The following is a 19075-nucleotide window of genomic DNA, read 5'->3' on the forward strand; positions in this document are numbered from 1 at the left end:
TGAAATATATAATTATGTCCCTCGGAAGCTGTCGTTGTTTTGCTACACACGAGTTCTGGCGATAAATTTTTTGAATCTGCCAATCAAAGTTAAATCCCAGACTTCCCACCGAACGTCTGAAAGCCTCAAAAAAGGTCTGTTTCAAATTCTCCTGTTCCTTTTCACTCAATCCTCTGACTCTTATTGCAGACGCAGTCTTATTGTAATTTATCATAACGAGTTGTTTTTGAGCATTTTCAACTTCCTGTTGTAACATTTGAATTTTAGATGTCAAATTAGAATTAGCTTTTTCCAAAAGTTCCAATTTGTCCTCCATTTCAGCAACATAGTCTATCATAACAGTCATAACTCCGATCATATCTTCCCTTGTTTGAGCAATCTTGGCATCCAGTTTATCATATAAGTCCGATAAAAGTTGTTTAATTTCCTGTCTGAACTCTTTAAGGGTTTCAAAAAGAAATTCTTGCATTAAGAAATCTCCAGTAGAGGGCGTGGGAGGCAAGGGCAGCTATTTTGTAACAATTTCTTGAGATGTATTATTAAAGAAACGCTTAGACTGCTTCGATTTGGGAGCCATTATAAAAAAAACGCACAAACAAACAAGCAAGCAAACAAAGTCTCTGATCCCCTCGGTTTTAAATGGGATACTATTTATAGACTTTTAACAGTTAATAAGGAGAAGTCTTCAGGAGAATAGAGCTGATTGAGTGCGTCACATATCAAACGCAGAAGCTATAAAATCGCCATCTTGTAACGCAGCTGGATAAGAAAGCCTTTTACAAAATTGAAGCTGGTATTTTGAATAGTAATAAAAAATTTTTTCTCAGGAATGGTCCCTTCTCGAATTAATCTTAAATAGCTTAACTTTGTCCTGAGGGGGGGGGCAACCTGCCTAGGGCTGAAAAGAAACAGCCGAGAAGAACTGGCTGGAGTAAAAAAAAAAAAGCTCAGCTATTGTTGAACCTCTTCTCCGTTCACAGCGAAAAAAAGGGCTGTGAATTACAAAGAGATCCTAACGACTGAGCTACTCCCTGCCCCTTTCTGCCAGAAAGGGGAGATATCTATAGATCTTTTTAGATATACAGATCAGAACTCTGAGGGGAGCTCCGTTGAGCTCCCGACGGCGACAGGCTCCTCCCCCAGAAGCCGGCTGTTCGATTCTTACCAGCTCAAGGTTGACTCAGCCTTCCATCCTTCTGAGGTCGGTAAAATGAGAGCTCAGATTGTTGGAGGCACTATGCTGACTCTGTAAAACCGCTTAGAGAAGGCTGCAAAGCATTGTGAAGTGGTATATAAGAGCCAAGGTGGCGCAGTGGTTAAATGCAGCACTGCAGGCTACTGCTAGATCAGCAGGTCAGCGGTTCAAATCTCACCGGCTCAGGGTTGACTCAGCCTTCCATCCTTTCGAGGTGGGTAAAATGAGGACCCAGATTGTTGGGGGCAATATGCTGACTCTCTGTAAACCGCTTAGAGAGGCCTGAAAGGCCTATGAAGCGGTATATAAGTCTACTGCTATTGCTATTGCTATTGCTATATAAGTGCTATTGCTATACATCCAACTCTCTGTGCCAGACAAGTCTTCCCAAACCATTATAGAACTAACAACCTGATGTTAAGTGCAAAAAGTCAGGGCAGGATGTAGTTCAAAAGTACTACAAGTTTATTTCATGCTACCTATACACAAGAATCTGAACCACTAACTGTCAAGGCAAATTGGGGCCAGATAAGAATCAATGGACTTCATGGGGAAGGGGGCTGAACTTAGGTCTCTTATGGGGATATATAGACTCCAAACTGATGATGCTTTTGACTCTGCCCTTGGACTCAGCCTGGTCGTCATCTATGTCTTCATCACCTCTTAAAACCTTTTGCCTGAGGTGGTCAGCACAGTTTGCCTCCATGATTCTTATGTCCCATTTCAACTTCATAAACTCCAACATGAAATGAAAACATAACTCATAAACATTTTAGTTAGAATTCAGCTACATTTCTTTATAACATCATTCCTTTTCTTCCTTTGTGTGTATACATGTTTTACATGGAAAATGTCTCTGAAACTGTATGGCTACCTGTGGTGTCTACACTCTCCCAAACTATAATTTCCACAAGGAGTCAGTCTGTTCTGACATAGTAAAGATTTATGACTTCAGGTAGGAAATAACAGGCATGGAGTGCTGTTAATATGTATTGTCACTTCATTCAAAATATCCATGATTGGCTAACCCAATTTCATAATGTTTGTTATGTTGAATATTTCATGTTATGCCCTCTCTGGAAGTACCATACATATTTCTAGTATCACAACAATGGGTACTTTAGTTTCACCTTTAGCTGTATGTTAAAAAACAAACATATTATTTAAGCTATGCTGAATGTTTTACAATTCATTTTCCTTTTTGTCTCCTCCCTTACCTAAGGGTCATTTTGAAACAAACAGATTATTGGAAAAAAAATGTAAATTACAAATACATCTCCCCCAATTCAAATTTCCCATCTATAATGTAAGTCATCAAGCTGTAAGATTATAGAGAAGCTGAGCAGCTATTTCAGTCTCACTCTGTTAATATCCCATCATTTCAAGTCTTGGTTTAGTTCATCGTTATTATGAGGAGGAAATTTTAAATACGATAATTTGTTGTTTTTATTTAATTAATTGTATTTTGCCTTTATTATTTGTATAAATAACGAAAGAGAGCAAACATAATTAATACTCCTTCCTCTTCCTATTTCCTCACAACACACCTTTGAGATGGATTGAAAAAGAATGATTGGCCCAAAATCACCCAATAGACTTCCTGCCTAAGGCGAGAATAGAATTCATGCTGTCCCAGTTTTCAGCCTGGTGCCTTAACCACTAGACCAAACTGCCTAATGCCTTATTTTATTTTATTAAAAGTTTTAAGTTCAATAGTAAAAATTAATACAAATCAAAAAGTAAAAAGAAAAATATAAGGAAAAAATAAAAGGTGCAAAAAAGCCAAAAAAAAAAAAAAAAGGAAAGGAAAAATAAGAATAAAATAAGAAGGAGAAGGAAAAAGAAGAAAACACACACAGAGATATATACACACACAGAGACACAGCTAGAGAAAAGTTCTCTGAGGATGTTCCAGCCTGAGTCCAAAAGCTCAAGAAAAACCCCCTCTGATCCTGGTGACCGTATATTTGCCTTTATTCATGAGAGAAAATAAATGAAAAAAGCGATTTGCCATCCTCATCAAAAGAATTTAACTATATAAACCAGGGATCGGCAACCTATGGCTCTGGAGCTGCATGTGGCTCTTTCATCCCTCTGCTGCGGCTCCCTGTCGCTGGTCGGCTCCACAATTGATAGGTCTTTTGGTTAGGACAGGTAGAGGAAAAAGGATGCCGCGTTAGGAGTAGACTCTATGGTGGAGGAACCAGACTTCTGGTCAGCTCCAGAATTGAATGGGTTAGGACTTTTGTGGCTCTTTGAATGTTAAGGTTGCCAACCCCTGGTATAAAAAATTGTATAAACCATTTCATTATTTCTTCACTTTCTCTTAGTTAACAAATATAGAACTCTTTATACCATAACTTAAATTTAACAATAGCAAATCCCTTAACATCATTTCTAATCCATGAATCAGGAAAAGTACAGAACACTCAAACAGTCACATTCAGTAACAGATATGAAACTCATCATTTTGTATCTCAAGCCTTAACTGTAAGTAAATCCAATAAATAACATCTTTTCCAGTCCAGATGTCAGGATAGAGCCCCCTGCCCCCAAATTCTGAACTATAAGTGAGTCCAATAAAGATTTGTCACTACACCGTACTTCCTGAAGACTTTTCGTTTAATTATACGAGGCCTTAAATAGTCCACTTGATTTAAATTAAATACTGGTGGGATTGAAAAGTTCATTTGCATAAGAAGAATTTGCCAATGTAAGACTAAATGGTTTTAGAAAGCCCCATTGCATCTTATATTCAACAAAGAAATAATCAAATTGCTTGCTGTAAAGCAGGAATGGGATGCCAGATGTCGGTGAATTAGAACTTCTAGCATCTCTTGTTATTGGCTCTGCTGGCTGGAGGTTCTGATGCTTTATTGGAATTAATTGCTAGCCGTAGTCTTGATGAATTGTGACATGCATGGCAAAAGGAAAAATATAGTTGCATGGGTTTATAGCACAATCATTTTGTTTTTCTTCAGGGTCCTTTGTTTTTCTCCCCATAGAAAAGAAAACTTAGAAGACTTAGAATAACTCTATTGCCACTTTGAATGTACACTAATCGCCATACATTAAAATGAAATTTTGTTGCATATAGCTCTCAAAGGGTCTCCACCTCTAATATACACTCCATAAATATGACAATAAATAAATAGATAAGCACAAAATTATGCATGTTCCCACATATATTATATGCAGAGGTCGGTTCCTACCAGTTCGGACCGGTTTGGCCGAGTAGGTAGTAACTCGGCCTGCCATGTCCCTAAACCGGTTCTATTGTTGGTGCTGCCATCTTGATTGTTGGGTCTGCATATGTGCAGAACAATATTCATTGCAAAAATGTACTCCCCCCCCTTTTAACATCATGCGCATGCGCAGACCTTTTTAGGTGCAAATGTGCACGCATGCAGAACTCAATTTTTTTGCGTAGTGCCGGCAGCAACCCACCCCTGATTATATGACATGGAGAAACAATACATTTTAGTTTGCATGTATACATAGATGGCGTGAGAAACAAATGTTGTGAGTTTACCAGAAGGATGGCATAGGGAACAAAGCTGTTACAGAATCTGGTAGTTCAGCTAGAAATACCTCCTCCCAGAGGGGACTAACAGAAGCAGACCGTGAAGTGGGTGTGTGGGGTCTCTGACAATGCTTTGAGTTCTAAGCACATAGCACTTACAAGCAGTATCCTGAATGACAGGAAGTGAGCTTCCTATAATCTTCTCGGCTGTCCTTACCACAATTGACTATTCAAATGTTTTAGATGGTTTGCTTCTTGACACTGGCAGCTGACCACAAAATGACACCTCTGAACCAGCAAGGAATATTTATGCCCAGATTACCTAATCAAAGGCTGACTGTTCTAGGAAAGAATGGTGGTTTACATTATCATAGTGTCATATTCCTTTTGCAGTGTTTCATGCTGTGGGTTTGTGTGTCTAACGATAACAGGAGGCTTCTGTTTGCACCACTTTCCTTTTAACATTGATTTTTTTAAAAAAGATACTTTAATTGTTGGAGGCTGGTATGTTGCAAATCTAGTGCCGATTTCCAGCATCATGTTTATTATCAAGAATACTAGGTATTCTTAATGAGTTCCTTAAGTCCTGTCCCTCCCGAGAAGAAAGAAAGAGGAAAGGAGAGGAAGGAGGGAAGAGATAGAAAGAGAAGGAGAGAGAGTAGGAGGGGGGTGGTAGTGGATCTGGATATTTGAGAGACCGCCTTCTGCCGATCACCTCCCTCCGACCGATTAGATCGCACAGGCTGGGCCTCCTCCGAATTCCATCCGCCAGTCAGTGCCAACTGGCGACTACGCGGAGGAGAGCCTTTTCTGTTGCAGCTCCGACCCTGTGGAACGAGCTCCCCGTTGAGATTCGTACCCTCACCACCATCCAGACCTTCCGCACAGCCCTCAAGACCTGGCTCTCCCAGCAGGCCTGGGGATAGGTTTCCAATTTACCCGCCCGAGTGTTGACTGTTGAATGCATGTTGTGGTTTACCATTTTATTTTGTTCACTATTGTTTGTCTCTTGGTTGCACCCCCTCCCCTTGTGATTGTAAGCCGCCCTGAGTCCCCTCAGGGAGAAGGGCGGCCTATAAATCTCAATAAAATGTGAAAAAAAATATGTGAAAATGGAAGAGGAAGAGAGGAGTAGGGGAGAGGCAAGGGAAGAAGGAAAGGGAAAGGAGAGGAGGAAGGAAGGAAGTAGAGAAGGGAGGGAGAGAGAAAAGAAAAGAAAAAATAGGGTGGTGATAATACAAAATAGGTCTATGGGATGGTAAGCAAATATACAGAATGTATATTTTAACCTTTTATATGGAAAAGCAAATATATAAACATGATAAAAGATAAATAAGAATAATAACTATGTGAATGTATACCTGTAACTATATATAAGAGAATAAAAATAAAAAACTTTTAAAAAAAGTTTCCCTCCCCCAAAAAGTAAAAATGGTGGTTAGGTATATTCATCTCTACATTTCTCCCAGGATAGCCCCTATTTCTCCTGCTCACATGTGAGTCTTGATAGTAAGAACTGCATTTTGTGAATGCAGATACTCTCCCATGTATGACTATAGATGTAACACATTTTCAAATTCTTAACACATCCATCATTCCAAAATAATTGGAAATGCCTTGTTATAGTCTAAGAGTCTATATTTGATGTCTTGGGTGTTATACTGTCAAAAGAAAGGTAGGGGAACAGAAGGAGAGTCTCCAGTAGCATAGAGGCATAGAGCCTGGTTAACTGAGTCAATTGTCTCAATTGTTTCTGCCTGCCTGGTCTGTTCTAGCAGAGTAGGTGCGTTCGAGATCCCTTCAGTTAAATACTGCCATCTTGTGGGGCCGAGGAAGCATGCCTTCTTCCAGAGGACCCCACTTTCTGAAATAGCTTTCCTCCCAGAGATGTGGGTACCTCCTCCTCATTCTTCTGGATATTCCTGAAAGCCCGTAAGACATGGTTGTATTCCCAGATCTAAGGTTAAAATAGCTGTTCTATATTTATTGATAGGATCCCTGTTATATTTATGCACTGTTTATTGTTCTGGTTGTTTTAGCCCAAGCTGTTTGTGTGGCTTGTAAATGTCTTCATTATTTTAATGTGGGTTTTTTATTTTATTTTATAAATTATCCAGAGACTTCTGGAGTGTGTATCCATAACAAATCTAGTAAATAAATAAGCTAACATTAATTGGAAAAAAACCCACTATTATATCATTGATCTCTGCAAATAATTTGGGGAACATTCAGTGACTTTATATGCCAAATGAGTAATACAGAATTGTTTAAACAAGAAAATAGAAAAGCATTCAAATGTAGTCTCCATTCTGCAGATGGAGGTAGTGTGCAATTCCTTCGTGTTTTGGTCCAGCAATTCAACTTGATAAGTGTCACAGAGATGCATTGAAGCATTTCAGACTATTTATCTTCCTTACTCCTTTTTGTGATAAGGATTGCATTGACTAGAAATAATTCCTTGTGGACACAGCCTCTGTTTTCTTGCCAGCAGCCTGGTACAATGCAGTATGTTGGGATTGACACACCTTTCTCATGTTTTCTTCCTTTCCTTCCTCTTCCTTCCTTCTTGCTTGCCTGGTCACATATGCCTGCTGCTCACTTTCTGAGTTTTTCTCCCCTCTGTCTTTTCACTTTAGGCAAAGGAACTGCAATGGAAAGACGAGCTGAAGCGGAGAGAGACCTTCTATAAGGAACAATTGGCTAAGATGGAGAAGAAGGTGAGGCAACATGATCTTTCATCTGCATCGGCTTTATGTTAGTGGGGTCAGAGTAGATCATGAGAAAAGAGAAATGAGAACCATTGTGCTGAAACTTGGCATTCTTAACCCCTCAAGCATACTTTTTGTGGCTCTCCTCCTTCTCACACACTATTAATCTGCTTCAAAAGCATAACCTTTAAAACAGTGCACATTTGAAATGGAACTTAACTGGATTATGTTTTTTTAATAACTACTTTTCAAAATCTTTCAGAGTGTTTCCCCTTCATCCCAATTTATGAAGCTTGTTTAAAGCAAAGTTACAGTTTTTAAAATATCCTTTGTTAAAATCGGTGTCTCAGACAAACAAGCAGAAACCTAATGAAAGTCATCTCATCTTATTCTATACATATGCTGTACATTAAAGTCACTAATTTATCTATGGGGAAGCCAATAGATCAAAACCTGTTGCATCCAAGTGCTGTCTGTCTTGCGCCATGTAAACTTTCAAATGAGCGCAATTTTAAAAGGTGCCATCCAGCATCTTTTCAGTGTAAAAATGACCCTTTGGAAATCTAGTTTGTATATTACTTCCTGTTGTATTTTTTAATACCATGAGTTTTTAAAATGGGGATAAACAAGAATTCACCAGATCATAATTGCATCTTCCTGCGAGTTCTTAAAGAACTCATATGTGAAGTTGCTAACGTTCTAGTAAAGTCATGTAACTTTCAAAATTCCAAATAAGTTTGATGCCAGAGGACTAGGAAGTAGCCAATGTAACACTATTTTTTAAGAGAGAGAGAGAGAGATCTGGGAGATTATAGGTCAATTGGTTTAACATCTGCTCCAGGTAACAAGTAGAAACAGCAATCAGAATAAAAACACATAGACATACTGAGTATACAAGTCTTACTGTAGGAAAGTGAGCATGGATTTCATACATTGTATTTCACCAATCTTTTGGAGTTTTTTTGCAAGTATGAGAAGGCACATTGATAGAAATAATTTTATTAACCTTGCATATTTTTTCAAAAAGGTTTTTTCATCAAAGGTTCCTGAGTAAATTTAGTAGCAATGGGATAAGAAGAAGTGTTACCCAATAAATTGCTAACCTGTTCAAAGGCAGAAAAAAAAGGAGTGAAAGAGAAACTTTCTCAATGAATGGAAGTAAGAAGTGGTTCCTTAAGAATCTGTTTTGGGACTGATGTTTTTTTTAAATGAACTTGACTTTGACCCATATAGGGAGCTGGCTACATTTGTAGATGATATTATAATGTTCAGAGGGATGTGTGTGTATGATCAAAGAAATGGCAAATAAATTTAATCAATTATAAAAAGATGTTCATTGGGATTTTAAAAAAAAACCCAATTTCACATTAATGAAATCTAATCTGTCTGTAACTAACCAGAAAAAAAAAACTTGAATCATAGTTCATATTATAATGAAGATGTCAACTCTATATATGGCAGCTGTAAAATGGGAAATTTCATGTAGGCTTGAAAGCTAAAAATGCTGTCATAACAATGTCTATATATAGTCTGTGGTACCATTGGTATTGGAAATATTATGTACAATTCGGGTTGATACAGTTGACAAAGGATGCAGTGGAACTGGAAAGATTCAGAAGTGGGAATCGAAATAATACAGTGATCAAATTCTTTCCTTTGAGAAAAAGCTACGAGACTTAGAGAAAGAGGCAGCTCTAGGGTGATATGATTAAGATGTACAAAATCATGTAGTATGGCAGGGAGAAAGTTGTAGGAAGATTATTTTCTCTACTCAGAATGCTAGAACCAGAGGGTGTTGGAATGTGTAGCTGGAGAAGAAGCTGGTGGAGGGAATGATGACAGTAGCGCTGTGGTTTCTCAGGGAGGAGGCAGCATGTTCTAGAGAAAGGCTCAAACAGTCCTCAATTGGGGAAAGGAGGAAAAGGTTCAAGGTAGTCACACCAGAGTATATCTATTAGGTTAGAAGGTCTAAAGGGTTTAAGAACTTTAGTCTGGAGAGATTCTGTTTAAGTAAATTAAAAAAAAAAACTTAATTCTATTAGATCTCACTGTGTTGTCTTTGGGCCTAGGCTTGACACAAAGTTGTCTAATGGAGCTGATTTGCAAGAGATTTCAAACACAATAGAAGCACTTCTTCACAAAATACATAATTAACTTCTGGAATTGATTACTGCAAGATTGATGGCTACTACTTGGAAAGTTTTAAAAGAAGATTAATTAAATCAAGGGTATATCTTTCATGGTCTATTGGTTGTGAAGACACCATGTCACTTCTCTGTTGGCAGTAGCATATGTTCAAATACAGACTGCAAGAGAACAGTGACAGGAGTGTGGTATGTCTCTTGGTCCTCCTTGGCTTGAAGACACTTCAGAATGTTTGGGTTGGCCATTATGAAAAACAAAATCATGATCCAGTAGGGTTCTTCTTATGTTCCTTCAATTTCATGCCTAAAGGACTCAATGTTTTTAGGAGTATTTATAGTCTGCCTTTATCTATATACCACCAAAACACTCCTGTCGGTCTGTTTGTAACTTTCAATTGGGTGAAATGGTGTGTTATAGAGCAACAATTTTTGAATCAAGTTACTTCAGATGAGCTAACTTTAAATAACACAAAAAAATCTTGGCCTCATTACTCCCTTGCAATTGAAATTTCAAGTATCTTCAGACCAGTTGTATTTACAAAGTTGTAACCACCTTAGCGCCACCTTGCTGCTATGGTCACCCACAGTCACGTGAACATGATTTGTGACATGGCTTGCCGTGGTTTCCTACAGTACAAGCAAAGTCAATGGGTAAGCTGATATGAAGTTGGAGGTCACTCCAGTTCTAATTTTTTTTTCTTGCCATCTGTGGTCATTCTGTTTATCAGTTTAGAGTTTAGGTAAAGAAGTATCTCTGAAATGATGATCCAACAGTTCATAGGTTGTATGAAGAAATGTATGAAGAATAATTTCTAGAACTTGAAAGCAAGGTATTTGTTGACAGGGTTTGTGCATCGGACTTCTATTAATATTTATGCTAAGCTATCAGTTAATTAATGCATTTATATTTTCTGTGCTTCTTTTGTGGCAGAAGGAATAAGTAAACCACTGATTTAAAAAAAATTAAATCTCAAGTATATGAGAGCACTGCTGTGTTATGTGTCATGGGACTTCCTTGACACCACTCCCATTTCACAGTTATGCATCCAATTTAGAAAGAGTAAACAGCAGCACAGTGTAGGAGAGGGCCATGGGGGTATTGCAGACTTCCATTATCCACGACGCTTATTCTGAAGATTGGGCACTCATGCTTTAAACTAGCAGTGCGTGACTTGTGGCTCAAAGCAACATACAGCATTCCTTCCAACATCTTTAGAATGTCACCAGAAATCCTGCAAATTGCTGCAGAACTATAATTTCTAACATGACAGAAGGGAACAATTAATTAAATACTTAAAAAATAATAATAGTAACGGTATTTACTGTATTTTTAGGAGTATAAGATGCACCTTCCCCCCCCCAAAAAAAGAGACTGAAAATCTGGGTGTGTCTTATACATCGAATACAGCATATTTTTGCTTCCCGAAGCCCCGCCCCTTCACCAAAGCCTTATGGAGGCTTTCAGAGAGCTGCTGGGGGCTGGGGAGGGCAGAAATGAGCAAAAAATGAGCCATTTTGTGTCCCCCCTAGCCCCAAGCAGCACTCTATAAGCCTCCATAAGACTATGCATGCTATTTTTTTTTTTACAAAAACAAGCCCGTTTTCGTGAAAAATGGGCTGGTTTTTTGCTCTTTTTGCCCCCCCCAGGAGCACTCTGCAAGCCCCCTCCCCCAAGGCTATTCATGTCTTTTATTTGAAAAAAAAAACAGGTCCATTTTTGCGAAAAACAGGCCGTTTTGGGGAGGTTTGCAGAATGCAAAAACTTTTTTTCTCCCCCTTTTGGAAAGGTTTTTAGTTAGAATGATTTATGAGAATTACATTGATCAAGTGCTGTGCCAGCAGAAACAAGTCTTAGGTTGTCAGTGATTTCCTTCTCCAGCACATGGAAACATCTACCTACCTACCTACCTACCTACCTACCTACCTACATACATACATACATACATAAATACATACATACATACATACTCTATCTCTCTCCCTACCTACCTACTGTATTTCTCTCTCTCTCTCTCTCTCCACCTACTCTTTCTCCCTCCCTTCTCTCTCTCTTTCTCTCTCTATATATATATCCTTCTATCTACCTACCTACCTACCTACCTACCTTCTGTATTTCTCTCTCTGTGTCTCTATCCCTCCCTCTCTATCCCTCTACCTACCTACCTACCTACCTACCTACCTACCTACCTACCTACCTACCTACTCTCTCTCTCTTTCTCCCTAGCTACCTACTGTATCTCTCCCTCTATATCCCTCTATCTACCTACCTACTTTTTAAAAAATTTGCCTCTTCAAAACCTTGGTGTGTCTTATACTCCAGTGCGTCTTATACTCCGGTGAGTCTTATACTCCGAAAAATACGGTAGGTGAATTTTAATTGAACGTTGTCCTCAGTCCCCATTTTTGTCAATCCAGCCTAGACTACATATTGGAGTGTAGTCTCTGGCCCCTCAGAGTTGAATAAGACTTAAATGACAATTATACCCAAGAGGAATGTAATCTGTATATTAGTTTTGGCTACCATCATATCAGGGGAGAGACCGCAATTCAGTACTATAGTACATGTTTTGCATTATAAGATGTTCCAGGCTCAGTCTCTGGCAATTGCATATAGAAGGAGTTCAGACCATTGGGAAAGAGAAGTATGTAATTTTTTAAAAAAATAAACCAAGTTATTATTTGATACTCCTGGGCTTTATGTATTAAGCAGAGATTTTGCAATGAAATTTACAGTCAATCCACCACACAGTGTAATGATCACAATGTTCATGAGTGAACTCAGGGTTTTATTTTATTCTATTTTTGTGAATGAAGTTTGACCTCATACTGTGCTTTTTTTACATGCTTCTCTCCAGATTTGTATTTCATAGGATATGTATGTATGTATGTATGCATGCATGCATGCATGCATGCATGCAGGTAAGTGTGTATGTATAAGCATCAGTTACTTACTGGCTGTTGAAGAAATGTGTCAAAGTTGACATATTCTCATCACAATTGATTTACTTTAAAGAAGCTGGATTTCCTGTTCTCACTTCATTTTTTTTTTTACTTATAAGCAGACCGAAAGCTATAAATCTATAAATGCTGCTTTAGGAAGAAATCCCATTGAACATAGCCTATTTCTTAGAAATTTTGCATGGAATTAAGACTGTAAAATTTTAAAACAGGACAAATTAAGAAGCTTGACCATGGTGTTAAAATTGAAAGCTATCAGCCCAATTGCATGCCATTGGTAATTATTTTCTTTATTTCCTTCTTCTAAGTTCTACGCACAATAACAAGTTTGTATTTGGGGTAGTGGGTATTTTCACACTATATGGTAGTAGATAGTTTCTTGACCCTTGAAACATCAGCATTTCACTGGCAATAAAATAGAAGTATGCCTCCAACTGCTGTAGAATGAGCCTGAATTAGAGTTGGAGATGGAGGGGGCTGGCAGAGGAAAGAAATGTACTTGAAGCAGTGTAATAAAGCTTAACTGTATTAGTTCTGAAAAAAGATTTTTGATCTTCAAGGATAATTTTATTCCCGTAATAGCTGGAAAGAGAAAATGCAGCACCGAACAATCTTTTATATTAGCTGCTGCTTTTATATTATTTACTTTCATTTGTTGAATACACACAGACCTTGACAATTTTTTTCCTGCTTCCATAGATACTGCTTTTGAATTCTTCAATCCTAAAAGAAAGAGAGAGGGGAGAGAGAGAGAGAGAGAGAGAGAGAGAGAGAGAGAGAGAGAGAGAGAGAGAGAGAGAGAGAGAGAGAGAGACTCACAATGTGAAGTACGTTGAGGAGGAAAGATTGGAGTAGTTGTTTGGTTAAATTGTGATGGTTGGATTTTCGAGAATTAAAAGCTAGACTCTTCTGATATACTGAGTGATTCAGTATATAAATAAGAGATCCAAATAGTCATCCATATGTATTTTTAAAGGCATATTTTTCATTTGGAGTTTAACACATGGACTGTCCAAAGTCTGTCTACTTCAAAATATCAAATCTTACTGACTTTACAGGATGTTCTTTCCACCTAATGAACAACTAACAAGACTATTATGATCATACCTTTTTCAGGTACTAAATTTCATAAATTTCTTACAAAACAAGTCGTAGGTTTGTTTTAAATGCTGCATTAATAAAACTGACTACATGTTTATTCAGTGAAATTCAGCATATGCCTTTATTCTTTTGGTGTACACATGAAACATGTCCTGTTTTCCAATGGTAGCTGCTGCTGGAACAAGAGGTCACAGGCTCTTGGCCAAAGGAGAACAGTTATATTGGATCACTAGAAAAAGCTATGGAGAACAGCCCAGTGATATTATTGGCAATTTTGAAATGAAGACAAGGGACCAGAGAGTTATTGATTAAGATAAAAGATCAGGGTTCTCAATGATGGGTAGCGGGAGGTGCTACCATCGGGCTGTCGTCAATCCTGATTGGTCCATAGACTGAGAGAAAATGTTGCAGCCACGCCTCTACTCCTTCTGCCCAGTTCCTCTCAGTCTATGGTTCAATTAGAACCATAGCTTTAGCTGTTGGTAGTTATTGGAATTATTTCTTAAATTGACAAAAACAATTTGGCTAATTTGGCTATTTCTTCTAAATTTCAATTCAAAATTAAATTCACATGTAGCTGTGAGCGAAGGGGTGTTGGGCATCGTAGCCGCCTTGCGAGGTGCCAGATTGCGATCAGTTTGATCTGGCATCAAAAAGTGCTCCACTGCAGACTCTGAGGTAAGAAGGTGGCCTTTTCCTTAGCTAGTTGGCTGGCTCGCGTGGCTGTAGCCCCGTATACCAGGAAAGCCGCGATTTTACCTTTAAATCGATCTGACGAGCTTTTCTCCTTGCCTTTCAGCAAGCCAGCAGCCACCGCCCCATCTCACCGCTGATCACTGATCGCTGGATGCCAGCAGTCATGCTGGCGTCGTCCTTGTTAGGGGGCTCCCTGCAAGGCTTGGCCCGGGTGCAGCATTCATCGCCGTGGCCCTCAAGCCATCGAGTTGCCGCCCGCCATTTCTAGCAGGACGGGTGGCTGTTAATTGAGCCGAGTGGCCACTTTGAATTTGAAAAGAGAAGCGGTGGCCATTTTGTTTCAACCACAAGGCTCGAAGCATAGAGACAGGAAAGAATTAGGTCTAAATTGAACTTGCGGCCGCAAAATCGTTTAGCAAAGGGGAAGGAGGCCCCATTGTGCAGATTCCTTCGTGGGGTTTAGCAGTGGAGCCTGCCTGTCAGGGTCATCATAGCAATGAAGTCCAGAGCCGAGGAACCCTATGAACCTCAGGGGTCTGAGGCTTCTAGCTCAGAATCCCTACACCATTCTAGAAATAACTAGAGATGAGCAGAACCACTGCAAAATCGCTCTACCCACACCTGACTCAGGAAATCTATTCAGAAAGATTTACAGCATTGACAGCCAATATACCCCCACCCTGACAAAAAAAAGATCCCTTAGGGGACCAAGGCTATTTAGTGCTGCTCTCAAATGGAAGGGGAGCAGAGCTTAAACATCAAAATCCGCTACCATTCATAGAGTCAAAGGGAGCAAAACCTGTATTTTTGATGCTTGTATAAAGGGCAGTGATCTGAAGTCGATTGGGGGCATATAACTTATCAAAGGCTTGGTTTCCTTTCATTCAAAAAAAAATATCTTTGTGGATTTCTCTATTCTCCTAGGAAAAAGGATAAACTTGTATTATCTATTTGCTTGGAAGTATGTTTGCTGATTACTCTTCTTGAAGCTGTGCTGTGGAGAGTATAAAAATAAGACAAACAATATGCCGTATAAATATTATAAAAGCAATGAAAAAGCTCCCATTAAATATAAACAAAGTAAATAGAAGTACAATATAAAATATAATGTAATTAAAAGAAGTCTATAAAGTGTTTACATTGTGTAATGTTCCTTCTTTGACTTTGGGGCAATTTCTGCTCCTTTTTGGGATACAATTAAAGATCAGTTATGTGATTTTTGTCACATAATGTCATATCCATGTTTCGACCGAAAGATACACTTCAATCAAAATCCTGCTACCAGTATTTGAACAGAAGTAACTCAGACTTTTCCTCACGCTATCCCATTTTTAGGCGGCATTTGCATTATTTTCATGGTTTTAACTAAGCACTGACACACTTTAAATGTAATAACATTTTTCTTGTGTCTCTACAATAACATATTTTAAAAAAATTGTTCCTTGAACACCCACTTTTGTAAGTATGTTTATTTAATATATTTGTATTCTGCCTTTATTGTTTTTACAAATAACGCAAGGTGGCAAACTCTTATTTGCCCACAACAACCCTGTGAGGTTGTTTGGGCTGAGAGAGTGGGACTGGCCCAAAATCACCCTGGCTTTTATGACTAAGGCAGGACTTGAACTCATGGTCTCTCACTTTCTAGCCCATACCTTAACCACTAGACCATACTGGCTTTTGAACAGCAAACTGACTCTTAAACTGCTTCAAACTGTTGATATGATATGCCCAATCGTAAAATTTGCAATAGTGAAGAAAAAACAATCCTGTTAATTGAAGCAAAGGGAGTCTTCTTTACTTACTTATTATTATAATAGAGGGGCATGATACAACATAGGAGTCTGTAAATATTGTAATATGCCATTATTGGATTGTTGTTGAACTCTGTAATTTCCTTCCTTCCTTCCTCCCTCCCTCCCTCCCTCCCTCCCTCCCTCCCTCCCTCCCTCCCTCCCTCAGAAATGGCTATGTCTATATCATAGGGTGTTTTTTTAACAGTATTTTCTGTTATAAACAAGGATCCTCTTCAGCAGCTGACTCTGCCTAGGGACAGTTTTATTAGGCATTTTAACATGCCACCCCACCCTTCCCATTTAATCCCTCTGTTTACTTAGAAACACTGCTGTGTTCTTTTACTGTGGCTTTTAGAGCTCTCTGCTTGATTTTCTCATTAATGCCTGCTTCACTAAAAGCTTGTAAAATTTACTTGTTAATATACATCAGTGCACCTGTTTTCAAAGATGAGTGAATTGATTGGTAATTTGATGAATTCCAAGAACATTTATATTAGAGTAAATAAAGTGCGCTAGATGTCATTGCTGCCTGCCTGTCATTGCATACTCAGGCTTGTGTGTGTCCTCAATATTAAGTACTGTGTTGACTGATGTACAGTGCATTACATCAAATTATGAACAGCTTCTATGCAAACAGCAGCTTAAAGTGTTTGCTTCCATTTTGGTTTGTGTGATGATTGCAGAGGCATCTGGAACTGACATGCTGATGGAAAACTGCCTGAGCCTTATGATATATTTATTATCCAGGAATGGTGCTTGTATATCAGTGTGTTATTTTCTATGAATCAAGTCAGTGTACGATTGGTTAACTAAAATATTTACAGTTGCCATGATTCCAAAGCTGAGTGGTAGGTAGTTCAATTCTTAAGTGGCGTCTTCACTCTTGGTAGTAATGAAGAAGCTCCACTGCCTCACCACTAACAAGTTTTTGTCAATAAATGTTGGAATACAGCGTTTATTTTTTCACCCCTTTCTGGCTGACATTATTTATGTCTATAAACATATGTTGCTGTAAAATGTATATTATCTGATTGCCAGTTCAAATTGTATTTTGGTTTCACTCGTATTCACTCTGTAGCACCAGCCACAGTAGTAAGTTACTCAGATCTGTTCATCCAAACAAATCTATCAATATGGGATATAATTTCCAGCTAAAAGTTTTTTTTTTTCCTTAAGAGACCAATGCAAGCGACTGCATATTTGACATACCCATATTTTTCGGAGTATAAGACACACCAGAGCATAAGGTGCAGGGAAGATAGAAAGTTGGTGGGTGGTAGAAGAAAGAGGTGTATGGAGAGCGGAAGAGTTATATTGGGTTTCTATTTTCTGGGACCTTGTTGACAAGAGGAATTGATGCAATTATTGTTTAATGCTGTATGGTGTTGGCTATATACAGTATACATGTGAGTGTATGAAAATGAAAATGAAAATAAAAAATTTGTGAGGAAAAGGATGCAGCAAGATTTTGAAGAGGAAAATTTAAAAAAAAGTTTTTGCACTCTGCAAACCTCCCCAAAACGGCCCATTTTTCACAAAAATGGGCACTTTTTTTTCAAAAAAAAGGGCAAGAGTGCTCCTGGAGGAGGGGGCAAAAACAAGCAAAAAAACCAGCCCATTTTTCATGAAAAACGGGCCCATTTTTGTCAAAGAAAGGGCATGGATAGCCTTTAGGAAGCTTATAGAGTGCTGCTGGGGGCTGGAGAGGGGGGAAAACAGACCGTTTTTCACTCATTTCTGCTCTCCCCAGCCTCCAGGAGCTCTCTGAAAGGCTTCAAAAAAGCTATTTGGTGAAGGGGCAGAGTTTCGTGAGGGAAAAAATGCTGTATTCAGTGTATAAGATGCACCCAGATTTTCAGCCTCTTTTTTGAGGGGAAAAGGTGCGTCTTATACTCCAAAAAATACAGTTCATCCTTGGATGATTCATAATAGCAGTTGTAGAGTTTCATCAGCTAATAGTCACCATGTTTCTTAATCACCAATTGTGCAGTGTAGCATATACACTGTTCCAAAATAGAGAACTTCTGAACATTGATAAATAAATATAATTGCAGAGCATTATGTTGAAAAAGTGAACGTATCAAGCCCAATTATAAACATTTGTAACATTAATTATTAGATGTCATAGACTTTGCTCACAAATATTTAAAAAGTACTCCATCATATTAAAGCAATCAAAGGATGCCAAATTCAGCACTTACTACATTTATTATAGAAACTGCTATACCAGCTCAGTGAATTAGGGCACTGTCAATCATGCCTCAGAAGCAGGCCAAACCAAAGCAAACTGGGAAGGAGAGCTAGGCTTAAACAGAGTTTTAGATTCTTTAAAACCACAAAGGATTCCAGAATTACTGTATATCAACATGAAAATAATACTTCTCAAGGACCACCTCACTTATTTCAGTGCTGGATCCTCAGCTCAAGAAGTAACCTGCCCAGTGGCTAACTATTTCCATATAGCTCCCAAGAGAACTGCATCGATTTATGCATCAAGACTTGAAATCAACTGAAATTTGACTCAAAAGATTCTTCTTTAAAAGCTGATACAATAAACTCACCAGATTTCATAGATATTGTTGTAGGAAAATTCAGATTTTCTTCCTCTGGCATATGAATATTCACCAAAGGGAGAAGGAAACAAGTACAAATCTGTTAGGGAAGTTACAATTGCATCTCAATCATTCTCATTCCATTTTTCGTAGACTTGGACTCTGTCTAGCTTTTTAGCACGTGAATGTTTCCGTTGTTCATTGAAAACTAAAAGATGGGGAGCCAGAGCAGTGGTGTTGAATGATGAAGACTTGGGAAGGATGCCTTATTTGAGAACAGCCTCTCACTCTGTACTCTCCTGCAATCAGAACTAACACATTACAGTGCTCAAGTCTCCAGCATTAATTTATTTAAAACATTTATATAACTGTCCATCTTCCAAAAAAGTCTAGGTGGCTCCC

The 19075-nt window shown here is 38.5% G+C and overlaps 1 protein-coding gene across 1 annotated transcript in view; it reads left to right on the plus strand.

The window, feature by feature from the left end:
- The window catches only part of CHCHD6 (coiled-coil-helix-coiled-coil-helix domain containing 6), a 251929-nt gene that overhangs the window by 121600 nt on the left and 111254 nt on the right, over nt 1-19075 (plus strand). Inside the window, exon 5 of the mRNA XM_032210720.1 lies at nt 7355-7435. Within this exon, the coding sequence (XP_032066611.1) occupies nt 7355-7435 (81 nt within the window). The remainder of the gene's footprint in view (nt 1-7354; nt 7436-19075) is intronic.

The sequence above is a fragment of the Thamnophis elegans genome, chromosome 2, assembly GCF_009769535.1.
Source record: "Thamnophis elegans isolate rThaEle1 chromosome 2, rThaEle1.pri, whole genome shotgun sequence".
In the NCBI taxonomy this organism is placed as follows: domain Eukaryota; kingdom Metazoa; phylum Chordata; class Lepidosauria; order Squamata; family Colubridae; genus Thamnophis; species Thamnophis elegans.